This window comes from Polyodon spathula, chromosome 10 (assembly GCF_017654505.1).
Source record: "Polyodon spathula isolate WHYD16114869_AA chromosome 10, ASM1765450v1, whole genome shotgun sequence".
Classification (NCBI taxonomy): domain Eukaryota; kingdom Metazoa; phylum Chordata; class Actinopteri; order Acipenseriformes; family Polyodontidae; genus Polyodon; species Polyodon spathula.
The window spans coordinates 18,139,784-18,160,952 of NC_054543.1; the positions used below are offsets into that span (position 1 = coordinate 18,139,784).

Genomic DNA, 21,169 nt, shown 5'->3' on the forward strand with positions numbered 1-21,169 from the left:
GTCTTTCAGCGTCAGATGTAGAGATTACAGGTCTAACCTTTGCAATATTTCTCAAATGATAAAAAGACAATTTTGTAATCTTTTTTTTATATGTTTCTCAAATGAAAGAGTACGGTCGAAGATCACACCTAAATTTCTCATTTCTAGTACAGGTTCAGAAGGTAATCTGCTGAAATCCAGGCCAAATGATTCAGGTTTATCTAGCTGGTTTTGATGAACCCTCTAACAAAACCTCAGTTTTTTTCTTCATTCAATATTTTGAGACATTCAGCCCTTAATATTAGTAAGACAAGATACTATATTGGTCCCAAAAGAGGCATCACCAGGTTTTAGAGACAAATACAGCTGGGTGTCATCTGCAAAAAAAATGAAAATTCATTCCATGTTTGCTTATAATATCACCTAGAGGGAGCATATAAATGGAATGTAATAAATTACCTAAAATAGAGCCCTGTGGAACACCACAAACTAATTCAGACAATGCAGATTTTCCCAGTTAAAACAAATTGAGACCTATCAGAAAGATAAGACTTGAACTAGGATAAAACAACTCCAGATAAACCCACAAAAGTTTGCAGGCGATTGATTAAGATAGAGAGATCCACGGTATCAAAAGCAGCATTTAAACTGATGAATAACCAGTTAAGTCAGTGCCAATTAATTGATTATTTACTACATTAACAGGAGCTGTCTCAGTACTATGTGCATGGCGAAAACCAGACTGAAATTTTTCATAGATGTTGTTTTGTGTCAAAAATGGATGCAGTTGATTTGCAACTACCTTTTCTAATATTGTTGCAAGAAAAGGAAGATTTGTAATAGGCCTATAATTATGTAGAATTGTTGGATCCAAGTTATGTTTCTTGATCATTGGCTTTGTGACAGCTACCTTAACAGCCGATAGAACTAGCCCAAAAGAAAGTGATGTACTCCAGTACGTGTGTGTGTGTGTGTGTGTGTGTGTGTGTGTGTGTGTGTGTGTGTGTGTGTGTGTGTGTGTGTGTGTGTGTGTGTGTGTGTGTGTGTGTGTGTGTGTGTGTGTGTGTGTGTGTGTGTGTGTGTGTGTGTCTCCTCTTCTATGTCCCCTTCTAAGCATTAATGACTGACGTGGAGGTCTCTAACTGGCAGATAATGACCTAAGTGGGTGGCTGGCCCCAAAGCCTGAAGGGTTGAGTGCTCTGTACTACTATAAACCATACTAATTTGATATTTTGGGAAAGTTAGCCCCCCCTCACAATTTTTATGCTTTAATAAACAGGTTTTAATAAAATATTATTTTGTAATTTAAAGTAGAACGTCTGAAACACTCTTGATGAAGTCATATGATTGAAGAAATGATTGCTGAAAGAGTTGGTACTCTGAGAATTCAGTAACAAAAATAAGTTATATTAGTCCAAAATGAATTAGTGTTTACTAGTAATGCAACAGCAAAGTTTTATTTATCTTATAAATAAATTATCGCATCAAAAAAGTAAAGATCCTTGTGTCAGTCAAGGAAGAGGAAATGTAATTTTTTCCATTTCTGCTAGACAGTTATAGTTTGTGGTATGTTTTGTATCTTCTGCAGCAAGTAACCCTCTCCACTCGTTTTAATAAAATAAACAAAATACAAAAAAACCTTGTCCAGTTGCTTCATACTGAGGATTTATTTTTATGTTATACATGACCTGTCGATTGTGTAGCACATGACTTGTACTGCAGTTCCTCAAATTGAATGCTTTGTAAATCCTGCTTCAATACTTATTTTTGCAATTATCTTCCAATGGATATTTCCCTCACAAGCCTGTTTTCATACTACATGATTTCAAACATCAAGCAGATGTGCAGAAATACTTTAGGTTTTAAGTAAAAGCAGACAGGGGCTTTAGGCAATCTTTATGCAATCAGAAAAGCATATTTTCTTGGTCTGGTAACAGTGCATTATTTCTGGGTCTGTAACAGTGCAGTATTTCTAGGTCTGTAACAGTGCAGTATTTCTAGGTCTGTAACAGTGCAGTATTTAAGAATTCTTACATAGTACATAATTCCCCCTGTATTTAGTTGTATTGTTTTCAAATATAGAGCTTTTTTTTTTTTTCATTACATGAAATGGTGAGAAATGTCATTTCAGTTTTCAGAGTGGTTTTCTTTTCTTCAACGAAATATTTCAAATATTGCTTTGTTTTTCATTTCCTGATACATTCAGAGGACTTGTTGGTCAAAATTTTGAACTTACTATTGTTAGCAGTTGTAAGTTTTGTTTCAGGTACTGCTGGAGTACAAAACATTACCATTTAAATATATTTTACATTGTTAACATAAACGTTTAGATAGGTCTCTGATTAATTACACTGTAATATTATTAACAACGGATCTGTCAAGTCTCTAAATACTAACTGGTAGATATCGACCTCACATGCTGCATCTTGATTGGCTGAGGCAGTGTCCTACATGCAATAATTGTTACCTGTAAGGTAGTGAAACATTAATGCTAATTGGGGTCTGTGAAATAGAAGTTAACGTCATCCATGTACGTACCTAATGACTGTCCAATGCCAAAGATGTTTTAATGTCTGACTGCAGAAAAAGAAAAAAACCCAAGAGGATTGAATAGGAAAGCTGTGAATATATTTTACTGTCATAGAATTATTGGAGGTTGGTGAATTAAATTATAAATAGCAATTCTACAAAAATGTGATACAGTACATGTCCTGGTTGCAGATTGGATTGTTCATTGTAGACCACAGATGAAACCGACTGCAGCTCCAGATTGATATTGCAAATAGATCAGATTGAGTTCTACTGACTGGTTTTGTGGTGCAGGTGGAATTGTGGCATAGGTTCAGCTGGTGTATCACAGTGTTACCATTGACCTACAGCTATGGACAAAGGTTTTGCATAACCCTATAGAAGTGCCTGACATATTCCTTCGAATTTAAGACCTAGACCAAATTTCCCACCCTCAAATTGAAAAAATAAATACATTTTAAAAATAAAGATGCATTTATAAAAATACAACCTCAATTACGCATATAAGAAAATGACTTAAAGTGCAGTCAGTCACATTCCTGTTTGTAAACTCGGGCAGTCACTTCTTTTGTTGACGAATTTTAATCCACACATCACTGTACTCGTATTTGAGACGCAGGCCAAAACTGTAATTTTGCTTCATAAAGTCCAATGAAACCTGCTGAATAATGTTGTGTTAAAGTATTGAATTAGCCTACATACCGTTTTCATATACTTGACTGACAAAAATTGAAAATACTGTACTATACTACTGTTGGGGCTTCTGGTAGACTTTTTGCCATATCATTTTGTAGTTTCTTTGTTTCCAATTACAATTCTTTTTAAAAATCAATTTCCAATTCCTTCAAAGGGATTGGAATTGCAATGAATATTTTAGAGATGTAATAATTACTGTGATTTGTTCAACTGCTTTCATTTGAAGCCAATTTAATTGACTACAAGTGACTTTTAATTACTTAATTACTTACTTAATTAAAGTTTAATTAATGTGTTGCCACTGTGTGAGAAGCTCATTTTAACAGAATACTGCTAATTGCAATTTTGATCAATGATGTGGTGGAATTGATTAAAGGAAGTGGGAATGGGAATTGGAATTGGGAATATTATGTGGTTCAATCATTTAAGGGTACATCAGCACTACATGAAAAATAAAACATAAACTGTCCCACTTTGCTGTTCCGAATGTATTTGGTCATTGTATAATAATCAGTATGCATCCAAACATTTGCATAATGACGCACTGTCAATGTCCAAAATTATTCTTCTGGAGCATCTCTCCTGAGCCAAAAAACTTGACTCTTGCGTGTACTGTCAGCTGTACTGGCGCACGTCCAATGAAGCGTTGTATAAGCTATATTACATCAGCGTGGGAACACACTAGTCTGTGTGACAAACATGGTCCGTCTAATTTTCCATAAGGAAGGAACTTGTACCTGCTTTCGTTTCTGTAGTAATCTTTCACATTGTACAGCTGGAGCTATATTTAGGACTTTGGGGACGTTTATTGAAATAACACAGTGCTGCTATAATTGTGGGTAGGTTCCTTCATTAGTTGGAAATGAGAGCAACTCCGTCTTGGGTTTTCTTTTCCCCACAACCACTTACACAGCACAGACGTGTTTTTTTTATTTTTTATTATTGAGTGCAACATTCATCTTAATAATACATCAAAATGCAACGTGCGAACGAAACATATACAGTGTGAAATTACTACAGAAACGAAAGCAGGTACAAGTTCCTTCCTTATGGAAAGTTTGTCACACAGACTATTGTGTTCCCACGCTGATGTAATATAGCTTATACAACGCTTCATTAAGCATGCGCCAGTACAGCTGACAGTACATGCAAAAGTCAGGTTTTTTGGCTCAGGAGAGATGCTCCAGAAGAATGATTTTGGACATTGGCAGTGTGGCATTATGCAAATGTTTGTTAATAAAGAATATTATGTAAATGAATAAAATGTACTTTTATAATCTACTGTTTGAGTTGTTTAAAGAAACTGCTTATTGTAAAATTAGCTTGTCGCAAGGGTGTTCCAAGGCTTGGCCAATAAAACTTCAAAATGAGGTGACTGAACAAATTTCAAATGTAACAAAAAAAAAACATTTCCTGGGGAAACTGGAATTGCTCCAGATAATATAACCATAGGAAGCTCTGATCTCCATTTATCGTCAGGTTTGAAAAGGAAGTTTCACATATTATGATGAATGCAGATCAGTAAAATAAGCCATATGGCTTCACAGACTTGTGTTTTGTTGAACAGTGTTGCATATTACATTCAACAATAGTTATTTTAAGTTCACATCCAGTTCAAGCAGATGAGTATTATTTTGCATCAAATCAAACAGGCCCATGTGTCAGCCAAGTCAGCCCGAAACAAATGTGCTTGACTTGTTTTAAATCTTTTAAAATAAATCCATCTTGGAATCTGTCTTACATTTTTTTTCTAATGAATTTATGCTTCTTTGTAATGTGCAAAATTCCCTTAAGTAAACCCAAGACCAAAAGAAATGCGTATCCTATAATATCTACCACAAAATGACGTTGTCAGCTGCACCCCTTAAGCATTTACTTGGCTTTCCCACACAGTGGGAAGAAGTGCATTACATGTAACGCATTATTGTAATCTGATACAATTTTTCATTAACTTGTAACTGCAATGTTTCCTTTCAGACAGGCAACTAAATCTGGTAATGCAATACATTTTATGTGAAAAAATGAAATCTGTAAAATGTAAACTGTGCATGAGAAGTAACTATTTGTAACTGTAACTAGTTACAGTTTTGTTTGTTTCAAAGTAATAAGTTACTGTATCTAGTTACAGTTTTGTTCAAGTAACTTGTAACTGTAACAGATTATTTTTTTAAAAGTATTACACATAAACTGATCACCTCAGCTCCAATAACTCAGCAACTCCTTTCTCCCAATACTTCTGGAATATCTTTTTATTACCCACACTAACTGTAACAAGTCTGCAGGATCACCCGATCGGTATGTTGTCAACCATTGCGTGGAGGTTATCAGTATTTCTCAGTCCAATTTTTAATGAGGCAGTAGTTACCTACTGAGCCTACCAGCAGGGTTAGCAGGTCATTATCAGCCATTATTGCAACCTGATCTCGAAGCAAAAATGTTATCATGGTAATGTTTTCACCTACATAACTTATTTCAGCATTTTTGCTGCATCAACCACAATGCTTTGCAGGTGAAATTGGATGTTTTCAAAACGTTTATCCATTTGTTGCCTTTATACCGATTTTAGTTATTTGTGATTTAGAACGGTTTTGCTGTGAGATCAGGTTGCAGTCAATGGCTGATAATAACCTGCTAAACCTGCTGGTAGCCTCATTAAAATGGACTGATAAATACTAGTAACATCTATTCAATGGTTGATAACATACCGATCAGATGACAGAATGTACTATAGGTTATAGTTCATACTTTGTGATTTAATACTTGGCTAGAATCTAACAACATCTCTGAGGTTCAAAGTTCGATTTACAACTGCTGCTCTATGAGATTACATTATCTGAATGACAAGTGAAATCTCTGAACAAATACATAGTGTTCCTAAACAGGGCTTTCAAAACTGGAATTTGGAGAGGAGCGGAAATATTATTGAAGAAAGGACAGCACTGTTCTAAAATATTTGTATTCGTCGCTGCACGTTAATTTCCCTAAAAGGTTTCAAAGATAGAAACCCCCTCCCCACCACCAGTGTTATTAATGTAATGTACCTTCAGTATTCCCTCCACCCCAATGCCTACTCTAATGTGTTTGCCGAAGATTTAGATATTTTATTGATTCAGGCACAAATCAAATTACTTTCTCTTTTACAGAATGAGAAGCCACTGGGGCATTCTGCAAGCCGGTCAAGTAACATCTCAAAGGTATGTTAGAATCCTGAAAATGAAACTGATTGTCAGTGTGTCGTCTTATAAAATAATGGTACGGTAAATTCTTTTAGGCATAAGTACAATTAAACACAGTTTTTCTATTGATTTAAAACCTTATGAATAACATACTGTGTGATCCAGTGTTCTGAATTATCCATTCTAGTGTTACTGAGCTTCAGGACCTGTGACTGTCGAATAGAGAATGAAAAGACTTAAGCAAATTACCCATAGATCTTTTGACATGAGAAGAATGATGCTAAATCCTGCCAGCACTGTGAGATCAGACCCACTCCAGTCTCACTGCACTGTAACAATCAGGACCATGCATGCATATCGGTCTTCTATGCAACCAAAGCACTCCATGAAAGGAAGACCAGAAAGCAACAAGCAGTAGCAGTAGAACTAATAACATCCAACTGAAGGACTTGTAGTCTAAAACATAGTTTTATCAATTATTCACATTTGTGTACCTAAGCTACCTTTTTCCTTTTGATTTGGCTCCTTTTGGTACACAGCAGTCTTCCTTTTTCAAATTTTACATTTTAAATTTATATATATATATATATATATATATATATATATATATATATATATATATATATATATATACTTGTCTCTGGAAGTGCCTTACCTGACAGTAGCACTTTTCTACTTTTTTGAAAGAGACCAATACTAGGGATGTCTTCACAGAGTGTGACAAGATGAGAACGGATAATGTTTTTGCTTTACTAGAGTAAATGACTATGTTTAGGTGAAATTGCAGACCTGTTCTCTTATCCACCACTGGGGAAGCACATCCCTAGTGATAGGGAAATAGTGGAGGTGTCCTTGAGTTATAGAAAAACGTGCTATCAAATAAGGGATGAAACTTGGTTAAGATGTTGTTTAAAAATAAGAAGGTACCTGTTTGTCTCTCCTGGCACGTATGTCACAATTACACTTATCAACTTAGAAATTAGCAATGTGGATATTTTGTATTTGTGAAAAACACTGGGTTCTAGTGATCTTAAGATAAACTCTGAGATGTCTGGAACTGTACAAGTAAATACATTATTAACTTGTTTTGTTGGTATTTCAGCAATTCATTTCAGTATATTATGGGAGGTTTAAGTGCCAATTGTATTTTTTTATTAGTAAAATTGCAATTCTGCAAGCTCTTGTGCAATACTGTACTTCAATACTTTATATAAAAATTAATACCATTTTAAATAAATTGCCATGGTCCCATCCTTCATCATCTTTCAAGAGCTGAATTCACAAAATAACAAATAATTTACTTCAGAGAAAATATATATCTGGCAAGGCTTTCCTTTCAATTCTGTTGAGAATAATATTGACTTTTGTTTCTATTATTTAAGTAAATGTTTAGCGCTCCACTTAAAAGTCTGACATCAGGAGGGTAATTGTAGTTAATTGGGGTAATGTGTCCTTTTCAGTTATTCAGTAATTGATGAGTAGATGTTTGTGGTTGTACTAATTATCCCAGATAGAAAATCAGTGAATGCACTGTACTGTATGTCATTGTGGGTAGATCTTTCTCAACCCAAGTTTTTTCAATGAATACACTGAAATCATTATTTCAGAAGTTTCACAATACATAAAGGTGTCAGGGGGTACAGTACAGTGACTTTTTGGTAAGTACACGTTCAAAGGCTTTGTGCTAGCCCAAGACTGGAGCATGTACCCAAGTTTGTGATATGCTATTCAAGCATATTATTATTATTATTATTATTATTATTATTATTATTATTATTATTATTATTATTACATGAGGACCCAGAATATATTTATATGATTACAGGTGCAAACAGATAACCTGAGAATAAGACATCAGAACTGAAAGCTTTAATATTAATTATACAACAAACCAGACACTGCTTTCCCATTGTTTTCTAAGATCAGCTGTTCTGTTATAACTTGATAAAGAAAACGAATCAATGCTTATTGATACAACAGTTCACAGGGACACTGATTCAGACTACAATGATTATTTTTAAACAGAGGTAAATAAATAAATACTGTTAAAAAGTTGTAGTATAATAGTGCTAATGACATTGCTGTGGCATCTCTTGTTCCAGTTAATTTACTTGGGAGTTTCGTTATTACCTTGTAATGTGCCACAGCAATGCCATTTTCCCTCAAGTAGTACCAGGTATCATATTTTAAAATGAAAATACATGTGTGCTACAGTACAACATGTGTTTATTTCAAAACTGCACATTTGAAGCCCATTTAGCTTATGGAAAGTACAAACAAGGTAAGATTTATTCAATTGTTTCCAAAAATGAAAAAGAAGTAATCTGGTTATAAAAAAAGCCAAACCAGATATACAGCAAGTGCTTGTAGGCAGCAATATAAGATAATGCAATACACTTAAATGCATAGGATATTCTTGTAATTTATTTAAACTTGTTAGAAAGACACGAGGCATATTAAGTTAAAGGTTAATGTAATATTTCAGATGATTGTATCTATTTTTAGGGCTTTTATTTATGAACAGTTTACTTAAAAAATTAGTTGTCATAACGTTATTGGGTCATAGAATTTAGAAGCATAACAGAAAATATTGGAAATTGCCAAGACACAAGAACACAGTCTTGCTGTAGGGCCCATGGCTTTGTAGCTGTAATTCATGTGCTTTTATTAATCTTGCATGGCTTTCACTTCTCAAGTTAAGTGTTTTTTTTTTTTATGGAAGCTTGATTTTCACTGCTTACAAACTGGAAATGGTGCAGCTTTGCTGTGTAGCAGAGTTAAACTGGATAATCCACACCTGGATAACTAATGTAAGTGTTAACATGCATGTTAAAGATTTAAAAAAAAAGAAAATCGACTGTGACATCTCAGTCCTAAATTTAGTAAAATCATAACCATCAAATCAGACAAATAAAAAACGGATGTGTATATCTTTAGTAATCACCCATTTTATCTTTTCGTCAGTAACATACTGTGACCCAGAATACATTTAGGTGATTACAAGTGCAAAGAGATAACCTGAGAATAAGCCATAGAAGCTAAGAGTTTTAACTTTAATTATGGCTGCCTTTAATTATAACTGCCTTCAACCCTTGTCTTCTTTCTATTCCTTAAGGGTATAATCTTCAAGTATTGCTCATCCTTGTTAGACAGCTTCCAGTCCTGGGTTTGTCAATTACAGATGATATTTCTCTGTACTTGTTGATTATGCTTCGGATACCGCATCTTGAAAATCAAGGGATGCAAGCGATTTCACTCAGTGTTTTTCCTTCTTTATGTTCAGGTAGAAAACACCAGTGGAGGCTTTGAGAAATTGTTGATGCTCAGTGCATCAGAGTAGAAAATTGTGTGTGTGTGTGTGTGTGTGTGTGTGTGTGTGTGTGTGTGTGTGTGTGTGTGTGTAAGCCAGTGCTGCCACAGCTCAGTAGCTTGTCATGCTGTTCCTCACTAAAAAAAATGATTATTTTGCTTGTTTGTTTTAGTTCAAATTTAAGCCAGAGCCCAGTCTATGATTTGAGGAAACCTCTATTTGTCAACTCTATAAACAACACATTCTGGACAGGATTTTCAAAAACCAGTCGTTATTGTATCAAACTCATGGTATAGTAACAAGAGCTTTAGTAGCAAGTGATTTCAAATGAAATGTGTTCATTAAATCAATCCTTTAATGCTTTGAAATTGAGTCGATGAGATTGTTAATGAACGCATTTCTCGTTAGAAAGTTTAATTGTTGCAGGTCACCTACATCACTTCCTGTCTCAACGACTAGATAAGGGGAACTTGTTAATCAAAGTTCATGTTAACGAGATCAGGAAAAATTAATGGAAGCATAATTCGCTGTTATGGAAACAACTAGCGTACAGGGAGGCGGCTCTCCCACCAGCAAGCAGCAGCCAAATGGAAATAAAAAATAATAATGTTGTGTATAATTTGGGAACTTCATTTCAAATTGTGCATTTTGTCATGCAGAATGTATATTTATTTGGAACACTTCACATATAAAATGCTAATTTACTATTATCTGGCTTGTGGGTAAAAATCGGACAGCGCGGATTAAAAAAAAAATTAATAATAATAATTAAACCCCAAGAGTCATTTACCCTCATTCAGGGTGATATTTTGCCAAAGCTTACTATATCCAACTCTTTTAATGTGCATTTTGTACATGCACTTTTTTGTATATGTTTTAGTTTGTACGATTGACTGTGTGTGTGTGTGTGTGTGTGTGTGTGTGTGTGTGTGTGTGTGTGTGTATGTATATATATATATATATATATATATATATATATATATATATATATATATATATATAATAGTCTCTTCAGGATTCCACGTTAGCAGAAAAAATAATGGAATTTGCTGTCTCCTGCGGAATTTTTAATTTTTTGCAAAAAAACCAAAAACTAAAACATTTGCTCCCTACTATCACTGTATATGTCACTAGAGCGCATACACACTATTTGTTTTTTAGAAGTATTGCAGGTTTTCAGTACAAGCTATAGTTCAGCCATGGAGAGATTCCTAAGGCCATCGTGAGATGTGGAATTGTATATGAAAATACACATCTTTTTGTACATAGTGTAGTAACATGAATGCTCAAAAAGGGTGGGGGTGGTGAACTATATTAGATATTGTCCGATTACTTGGAATGACTTAACTTTTTTTTTTTTTAATCGTTACTTTCCCGTTTTGTGGTATGTGATGATAGCACTTTCACATTTTGGCCTTAGTCAAAGAAACTAAAAATGCTATTTATCAGCCAATCGGTGTCTCCTGTCACTGTTTTCAAACTTCCAAACTCTTTCTATGTGCTGTCTTGATGAGAAAATATGAAAGGAAAATATAGTGCCAGATATCCATTTTAAAATGAAAATACATGTTTGCTTTCCCTTCTTTTTCCTAGGCTGAAGAGATGTCATTATTTTAACCTTTTCTGTACCTTCCCAAGTGCAATTTATGTATTTTTTTGGAGTGATGTGAACTGTTCTCGGTAATCTTGATGGGGCCTTAGCATTGCTTCTCTAGACTTGTATTCCATACTGTTTTTGGAAGGATGTGTGGTCAGTTTCTGGCTGGGGCTGACTCAGTCCGCATGGAATCTAGAGTACTCTATGGGGTATACTGGCTTTCTGGCTGGAGGGTACTTCTGCCCTGCCTGGTGAGGCCACAGTTGGTAGATGGCTGTCATAGCTACTAATAAACAGATGAGCTGAGGCTCTGCATACAAAGTGCTGCTGCAGCAAATCCTTATGCCACCATGTAGAACATTCAGAACTGTGCGCCAAGTAATTAGGCCTCAAGGCTGATATGTGGTCTTTTAAACACAAACCCTGCACACTGCGGTTGGTCTGCATTTAGGTGCTTCCTCTGCCTGGAAAGATAACAAGAGGCTGTGTCTAGTAAGCCTCTTAGACTTTTTAAATTGCATATATTTGTAGTCAACTGCTAAATTAAACTCATTAACGGAATTTGACAGTACTGTGTTTCTAAATGTAACAAACGTTTAGACTTCTAAAAACCTACTATAAAGCTATGGAGCATTTACAGTTTTTTTGATATAAAGGCATGTCATTTTAAACTTTTTAAATAGTTGTTCAAAAAGCAAAAGTTAAATACATTTTCTAAATTAAAGCTGAACTAAGCCCCTTTTTAAAAGAAGTATCCCAATCTTTAGACCTACCATATGGTATTGTATACAAGTGTTGAAGAAAATACAGAAACACATGCAATATGTAGTACATACTTAATGTGTGTACTGTGTACTGCAATGTGTCTTTTTTTGGGACGCCCCTGAAATGGCAAAATAATTTATAATATAATGTAACCGGAATTAATCTTGGAGGGATATTTCCCATTCATAAAAATCTACAATATGTAATATGGCAAGCTAGTTATACTGAATCAGTACTGTCAAGATTGCCCTTGGTGGCCCAACACCCTACAGTCTAGATGTTTATATTGCTTTGTGTTAACCCTTTACGTAAAACTTAAATAACACAAACCATATGATTTCTACATTTTGGAATGTTCAATTGTTCTTAAATGTTTTAACATTGCCAAATATATTGAGGCCAGCTGTAGTGTTTTATAATGTAGATGTATAATTACCAGTGTAATGTTGTGTATTGAAGTTTTTTCCATTTACAGGTAAATGTTGTACATATGTAGTCTCATCCACATTCATGTTAATATATCATGGAGCTTCTCATGATGGCTTTTTTGATTGGTTGTATACATTCACAATAATACTAAAGTTTAAACGATTAGGATATTAATCGTAATCTAAAGGCCTACCACACACCAGGCGCAATGCAATTTTTCATTGGACGACAAGACACTTTCGCAGTGACATGACCATACACACCAGAAGCAAAACAGAGGCAAAATGACAGGTTTGAAAACTGCCAGACCTCTATACAGCTATTGAAAATTTCATTGATCAAGACTGGTAAATATTTATCCACATGATGTGGAAGTTGTGAGTGTCTTCTCTGATTGTATTTCAACATTTATGGCAGTAAATCATACATACCAGGCTTAGCCAGTTTCTTCAAAATGAACTCCCATATATTGTCTTTCAGATCTTTAAAATTACAAATACCTTTATCAAAGTTCTGGGTATTTTTATTATTTATTAGTATTATTTTTTCCTCCATCATTCTGGAGACTGCTTCACTCTGCTGGACCACATTCATTGAAGCTGTTCTCTGATTGGATTCAGTCCTCTTTATTTCACGTGTCTCCAGTTTCGCCTTAGTGTTGCTCCCTTGTTGCTTGTGGTGTGAAAGACACTTATCAAAAGTATAGGTTCTGTTCATTTTGTCGCATTGCTGCACAGTTTCGCTTTTCACATCGCGTCTGGTGTGAGGCCTTAGCAGTTACTTTCTGTGGAGAACTGTCTTGCTTAAAACTACCGGATGTTTTGTGAGAATAATTTGTTTGTGTGAATGGGAAGTTGTAGTTTTCAGTTGCTGAAACTTTTTTTTTTTTTTTTTTTTTTTTTACTGTTTGTTTTTAGGCTGGAAGCCCAACTTCAGTTAACGCTCCTTGCAGCTTCTCACGAACCTCAGTCACACCTTCAAACCAGGACATTTGCAGGTAATGTGTAACCAAATGAAGACGTCTGTGTACATTGTGGGTCATTTAGTTTACCTTTTGGTTTAATAATATTTATAGGCTAGGTAATGACAGCATATAGCACTCAACCTATTGTTCTATAATCTTTTTTATTTTTCTGTTTCCTTGCTTTTCTTTAACACATGCATGCGTTTGTTTCATTTTTACTTTTTTTACCTTTCTGTTTTTCTTGATTTAATCCCGTTCACACTATATGCAGTTGCAAAGCACTTGTAGCAAAACAGGCTGCACAGAATCCCGTGCAGACAGCCATTGTCTTGAAGAGTTCTAATAGCAATAGCTCTGTCGCTCAAGGGGTTGCCGTGACAACAGTCTACCAAGAAAAGAAGAAGAATTCATTTGGACAGGATTGGGTGCATCTACTGAAGCCCTCCATGAATGTCAAGTCGTATGGAGCTCTGACATTTTCCAAATCCCTCAACGATGTAGGCCAGAAGATGGATAGCCTTTACAGTGGTTTAAACTTCATTGATAGGACATGCTCAGAAGGGAAATTAGCACCGGTCGAAGAGAACTGCTCAGGAATAAATCGCTTTCAGACCAATAACACAACTCACAACGGCAAACCTCATCATTATAATCTTCCCTTCTCTTATCGTGCTCCGACATTTTCCACCAACTACAAGTATACCTCAGGGTTGGAAGAGGACCACTGTACCATCCACATACCTCCTCACGAAGGGAGGCAAGCAAACGAGCTACAGAAAGGCACACACCTGTTTCGCTTTCTCTTGTCCTTTTCTCGTTCCTTGACTGGTGGGAGCCTTCAAAAGCTGTCTGAACTGGAGAGCTGTGCCACCCGCATGCACATCGCAAAGTCCTCCAGCTCTTTGATGGGAGGCAACGCGTCGTACTGCACCGATGACATTGGAGATGATGAAGTGTTTGAAGATGACAGCCGGTCAATCCTCAAAGGGGATGAGCAGCGGGCCCCGCTCTGTTCGCTGGAGGAGGATTGCGATCTTGACTGCTGTTCCACTCCAGTGTCGGAGAAAATAGTCCCGCTGTCTCCATATTCAACTTCAGGGGATGTGTGCAGGTTGGTTCACAATTACAACCACTCTTCTTTCAAACCCTTCCATCAACCCATTCCATCTGTCCTCTATCTACTCCTATAATTCCCACATAATCTTCCCTTTGTGTTTCATATTCTTGTAAGCAGTTAGAGATAGTGTACAGTACATGAAAACATGTGTAAACAATTAGCAGCCATTTAAAACCACATTCACCCAGCTATCACACTTACATTCCCTGCCTTTCAATTTTCATTGTGTTATTTTATCCTCTTTTTTTGGTGGGGGGGGGGGGGGGGGGGGGGGGGGGGGGGGGGGGGGGTTTTGACAAGCTAGTAGCTAGTGGTTTCTAAAGTACTCTAATTAATATGAGCAAGCACTGTTCAAGGCTGCTTCACTTCTATTTATTTTCAGTTAGTTTAAGCAGCTTAGCAACTATTATGTGTTTTATAATAATTTATTGTTGGCATTAAAAGGCTTTCCTAATGAAATTTGCTAGTATACATGTATAATTTATTTTAAGTCTATTTAAACCACAGGTTCACTTTAGTTTTCAATATTCAGTATTGACCCGGCTTGATGTGTGTTGAAGTCCACTAGGAACTGGACAAGCACTGATGAACTGAATGCCCTCCTGAGGTTCATACATTTCGGCTAATGGCTTTTTTATTGTACAATTTAAACAGTACCGAGTACCACAACAAAATAGGCACACATCTGTACAATTGAGAGGAATCTGCTTGAATGGGCTGTTCAGGTCAGGATTAAGACATGCTCGCAGGGCTATGAGGGGATGCGCAAGTGATGTCTTGCTGTAGCCGATGTTATTGTCCCACATCTTGCATGACGCATTGTTTTTATTGTATTAACCTTCACAAAATGCATCTGGATATATTTCATGTTGTTTTAGAAGTAAAAGTTTGTTAGAAGTTAGTGTTCTTTTTTCCTTCATACATTCGTCAGTATAAATAATTATTGTGACTCCGAACTCCGTTGTAGATTTCAACAAAGATATTTTATCAGTACAGTCAAACAGATGAGTATTCCATTTTCCCTACGCACAGGTCATAATAGAATCAGTAAGACAATACAATGTTGTGGTTAATATAGACTTAACCTTATGGCATCACTTTTTTTTTTTCCTTTAACCCAATCAGAAGAAAACAAGTTTCTTAGTTACAGTTGTACAAATCTCTTATCAGCCCTTGAAGTATCCTGCTCTGTCCAGATACCCCTAAAGGGGCAAGCTTTTATGACCCCCTCATAAACAAATTCTGTTTTGTAAGCAAAACCTATTTATATCTAGTTTACTATTTGGGAAGATGTTTATCAATAGGTTTGTACCTCTGATACAAAACAGTGATCTCCCCAAAAGGCAAATATATTTCATGTCAGGGCTGGATATCAAAGGATTTGTTTTTACAACATTGTCCTGTTGGTCAGTCATTTGTTGTAAAGACAAAAGCCAGGATACAATCAGCTTCCCAGGTTGTAACCAGAATTCAGGAAACTGAAAGATGTTAATCTGATCCCTAGTCGCATTAGAAATTTAACAAGAAACTATGCTCTATTTATGAGTTGGATTCTAAGACCTAGCCATTCATTTATCTCTAAATAAAATGTTCCAACAGTTCATAACAAACACTGACACATGGGTGAACACAACATTTTTCTCATCTAGTGGAAACTACTACAATGCAAACGCTGTATATAGCTGAAATATGAAATACCAGGCGGTACGTCTCTTAATAGATTTTGAAATATCTCCTGAGATATAAAGATTTATACACATCCCAGTGCTGGGGGGTTTAGTGGAAGAAAGCAATTATATACGTTTTGAATATATACAGAATGAGAGCCTAATCAAATTAGAACATATTTGTTTCATATTATTATATGCTTTGCATTTTTATTTATGTTTTTTAAATTTAGGGTTTAGAAACATACATGTTTAAATGTAGTCTCTGATTCCTGCTGACTCTGATGGTAACAGTTAGCTTATTAGCTCAGAACAATAGAGGGAACGATGATTATTTGAACGGGGGGAGTGCATTTGACACCTTGTAATAGTTTTTGTACAACTCTTATAAAAGTTAACCACAGTAAAAGCATAGCAAGTATACTGAAAGCATGGTAAAGCATAGATAAATATTGTTAAGCCCAGAGAGGTATGGTATATAGTATAACCATGAGAAAAATGGGAAAACTGCTAAATTATTATGGGGAACACATATCAAATTATAGGTATCATGGATGGGTGGGGTACTGAAGGCAATACAGATGTTAATGTTCTGTGTTCGTAGCATATCCTTGTGAGACACAACAGTGTATATTTATAAAACAAATTCTTTCAGCCAGGCATGTAAAGCGATTGTGGGACACATCTGAAAGCTCTTCACCCTTGGGCTGTTTAACATTGCTTGTAATGCAAGTGCGGTGTGAAAGCATCATTCGCTACAGTACAGATAAACTCCTCACACAATTAAAATTCACTTACAACTCATGTGTCTCACATCCAGCCCTTGTCTTATACCAGTGTCATCAGATTATGGATAAGCACCTGGGCTGCAAGACCAAACCTAGTGATTCAGTAAAATCTTATCATGGGAAATACATATTATAATTTATACTGTATTCCTTCAAATTTAAGACACCCTTGAATTTAAGATGCAGCCCAAATTTCCCACCCTCAATTTGAAGAAAAATAAAACAAATAAAGATACAACCTCAATTACACATCTACGAGCTATTTATACAAAAGAATAATATTTTTGCAATGAAATGCTACAAAATCATTTATTAGGCATATTGGTAGAGCATATTGTATATTGGTAATAAGAACTAAGCTCTCCTAATCATCATCCTCCAAGTTGGAAGCATCCTCTTTATTACTTGACATCTCCCAGACAATGACTCCCGCTTCTATGAAAATGGCTGCCTGTCGTCTTTTCTCGGGCAGTTAGTCACGTTCCTGTTTGAGTACTTGGGTAGCCACATCTTTTGTTTGGCGATTTTTAATACACACATCACTGTACTCTAAGGCCATTTTTGAGAAGAAAAAAATGTGGTTAAAAAGTGAGTCTTAAATTTGAAGGAATATGGTATTACACTATGTAACACAATTTTTGTTCCTGGGTAGTAAGTGTTATTTCCTAATTGCTTATGCCTCAAAAGTATAGAAAATGGCTATTATTCCCTCCAAACTTTGCTTTGTGACCAGGACAGTGATATTTCAAAATATCACTATTTCCAATTGGAAAATGGGCAAATGTGTGTCTTTTCATTCACATAAAGTCAGAAAAAAACAACATATGAATCCAAATTAACATGTATTTTTACTAAAGATATACAAAAATGACTACAAAAGATTTAGAAGTGAGTAGTTGTTCGAGATTGTAAATACAGTATAATCGTAAATCTCGAATAACTACTCACTTCTAAATCTTTTGTAGTCATTTTTGTATTACTTTAGTATAAATACATGTTAATTTGGATTCATATGTTGTTTTTTTCTGACTTTATGTGAATGAAAAGACACACATTTGCCCATTTTCCAATTGGAAATAGTGATATTTTGAAATATATCACAAAAGCAAAGTTTGTGGGGAATAATAGCAATTTTCTATACTTTTGAGGCATAAGCAATTAACAAGTAACACTTACTACCCAGGAACAAAACAAAAAAAAATTGTTACACAGTGTTATCAATGAAGGTATTGTCTACCACAGAGGAATGCATGGCTTTGTGGATATAGTAGAGGATCCCATATACATGTGTGTTTTGTTTCCCTGCAGTGACACCTGATGGCCAGGGCTATTGAAGGCTGTACTGTGAATTGGGAATCACTGGTCTGGTTTATATGAGCAAGGGCACTTATAAGAGTAGACAAGCTGTATTAAGACACTTAACAGAAAGCTGGCCCATTGGTATGCAACATTGTTTTATAAAAAAAAAAAAAAAAACATTTCACACCGTACCTGGTCAGATCACGACTGATACAGTACATGCTTCAGCTCTACTGAGTGTTTCGTGCTAATGGATGATTGTATAACCTTCACAAAATGTATCTGGGTATAGTTCCCTCTGCTGTTTACCAACATAACCAACACAAGAATATAAGCTCTATTAAGACTAAATCTATCTAAAACTAAATCTATTAAAACTATCTATCTAATCTAATCTAAAACTATTAAACAAAAAGCCTCTTGCTCAATGGTAGGGGAGACCATTGCCCTGAAGGCTTAACTATGAAAGAATGTAGTAAGTAGTCATGAAGGAATACATTTTTACTGTAGTTATTTAGTGTTATTATTTAATATCATAATAGTCTCAGAGTATAGGGCTGTATTCTGATCACAATGCAAATGCGAGTGCAAGCGCGAATTGGGCTTGCCCCCTATTCTGTGGCGCATAAATGGAGCGAATATAATAAAAAAAAAAAAAAACACTGTGCTGAAATGGTATTCTGAAACCATGTCTTGCACCGTTATAGACGTCTGCCCCATCGCCACGGGTCGACATTACATTTCGCAGCGTGGTATCCTTAACATATTCACCGAAGCGATTCTGACAGTCCAGTGGGGTCCCAAGTAGACAGTTGCGTTAAGACCCGCTGAAACCGGGTTTCTTTAGTGGCGCAATCAAGCTTTAAGAATTGAACACGCTATAAAAAGCAAAGAAGTCCTGAGCAGCAACTGCGTGCGCTTGGACTGACATAGAAAGAGGAAATCAAAGAAAACATTCGACGAAAAAACAACAAAATGTGAGAAACTAACAACATTGTTCGTAAATTAATAATAAAGAAATATATTCATTAAAAAATTGTAGAGACAGTGGAGTACTACATTTATTTTCACGGACTGTAGAAATTTGTTTTCATGGCAATTTTTACAAGTGTAAATATTTATGTACAGTAGTATATGGAGAGCAACATAACAGGAGCGCCATCTGTATGTATGCATATGTAAATGTATAAATATGTAAATACAGTATTCGTGTATTTTACCTTTTGCCTGTTTGTTGAAAGAAAGCCTCCATTCTTGTAGTGCACACACCCTCTGAATGTTGTCTGCCAAAGTAAAATATTCTGCTTCCTCGCTGTCCTATTTAAATTTAGTATAGCAAATAAAGTAAAAAATAAAAGTGTTTGTTGTCAGAGGCAGTACAATAACCACAATACTATAGCATGCAGTCTGATTAGTTTCAGCAGCTTCATTTAAGCATATCACAGTAACAACACAGGCACATTACATATCTTCTAAAGCCAGGAGAAGGAGGCTTTGACTTTATGAACACACACCATGAACAAGTTACTGAACAAACAGCAAGATCACATACTGTAGATAACTACATTATTTTTAATTGCTAAATATGCTTTATTTATTTATTTAGCTAATAAATCTTAAATATTGAAACGTACACAAATACACAAACATGCACTCAAATCCAAATAAAAAATAATAATAAGTTAGCTGCATATCATGTCCCGCTAGAAAATGAATCGGCTGCTGCTCCTGGCAGGCAGGTCAGGGAGGGTAGTCAGTATTTTACACTTTACATGTAGTAATGTCAATGTCATTAAATAATTTACCTTGTATAATTATTATCAATAACACACAAATGATTGCCCTATGTGCCTCAACCTCTTCTATTAATATAGCAATCTCCTGTGTTGTGAAGCATGGTTTACATATTTTCTCGGCGCATGACCTACCACTTGCTTTTTCTGGCTTGCTGTGTGATGCTGCCGCTCGACATGATCGCCACTTTGCATTCAAAATCGGAGCCTTGCGCTGACGCAAGCGCATTCTGTCTTTTAAAGGGATTGTTGCCTGACCCTGATTGGATAGCAGCATTGACTGGCCGGGCGCTGTCAGTGCGCCATTAACACCCCCGTTTGTCAATGCACTCATTTCATCAGAATAGAGCCCTAGGAGTGTTAATAATTTTACTAGAAAGCAATGCTGTCAATGTAGAATGAACTAACAGATCCTGAGTTTTAACCCTCTGTAGTGTGGAATATAAAAGTAGTAATGGCTGACGTTAAATTATTAAAAAAGGGTTTTATAGTAAAGATCAGGATAGAAGCAATACTAAGGGCAAACCTAGGAGTATCTGATAGGTTATAGTAGTCCAGTATTGTTAGTGTTTTTTAGATTAGTAGATACAGATTTTATATTTCTTGGGTGGAATGTGAGGAAAATGTATTTAGTCAGAGATGCTAAGCAATAATAACCTAAAGTCTGCTGAGATTATAGTCGACATTTCTTTGAGTTTCTGAGGCATAAAACTTATTGCAGACTAAGTACTAACATCAGCAATTTATCAATATTTTAACTATATAATAACCGGCCATTTTATGTGTTCATTGTGCTTACCCAATGCTTATCAAGCAGAACACTAACATCACTGGATGCACAATAAACCATTGCTATATGCATAAATGGGTTTGTCCTTTAATCACTGTTAGCATGTGTTTCAGTTTGCAGTGATAGCCCACAGTTCATGATAAATGTCTTTCTATGATTTTAAGATTAAGGAGTTTTTTTAACACCAAAAAAAAGAAATGTTTTCAAAGCAGGTTTCCTTGTGTTGTAACCCAGTGTTGACTAGTTTGTGCTCTGAGCCCCAAGCTTTAA

The 21,169-nt window shown here is 35.6% G+C and overlaps 1 protein-coding gene across 3 annotated transcripts in view; it reads left to right on the forward strand.

The window, feature by feature from the left end:
- LOC121321885 (E3 ubiquitin-protein ligase MARCHF8-like) overlaps positions 1 to 21,169 on the forward strand; it is a 103,534-nt gene that overhangs the window by 70,713 nt on the left and 11,652 nt on the right. For 2 of the 3 annotated variants that reach the window (XM_041261216.1, XM_041261217.1), the window contains exons 3-4: positions 6,348 to 6,398; positions 13,399 to 13,478. In XM_041261216.1, coding sequence (XP_041117150.1) covers positions 6,348 to 6,398; positions 13,399 to 13,478 — 131 coding nt within the window. Of the gene's footprint in view, positions 1 to 6,347; positions 6,399 to 13,398; positions 13,479 to 13,716; positions 14,557 to 21,169 lie in introns of all 3 variants that reach the window. The other variant, XM_041261218.1, reaches the window with a different exon arrangement.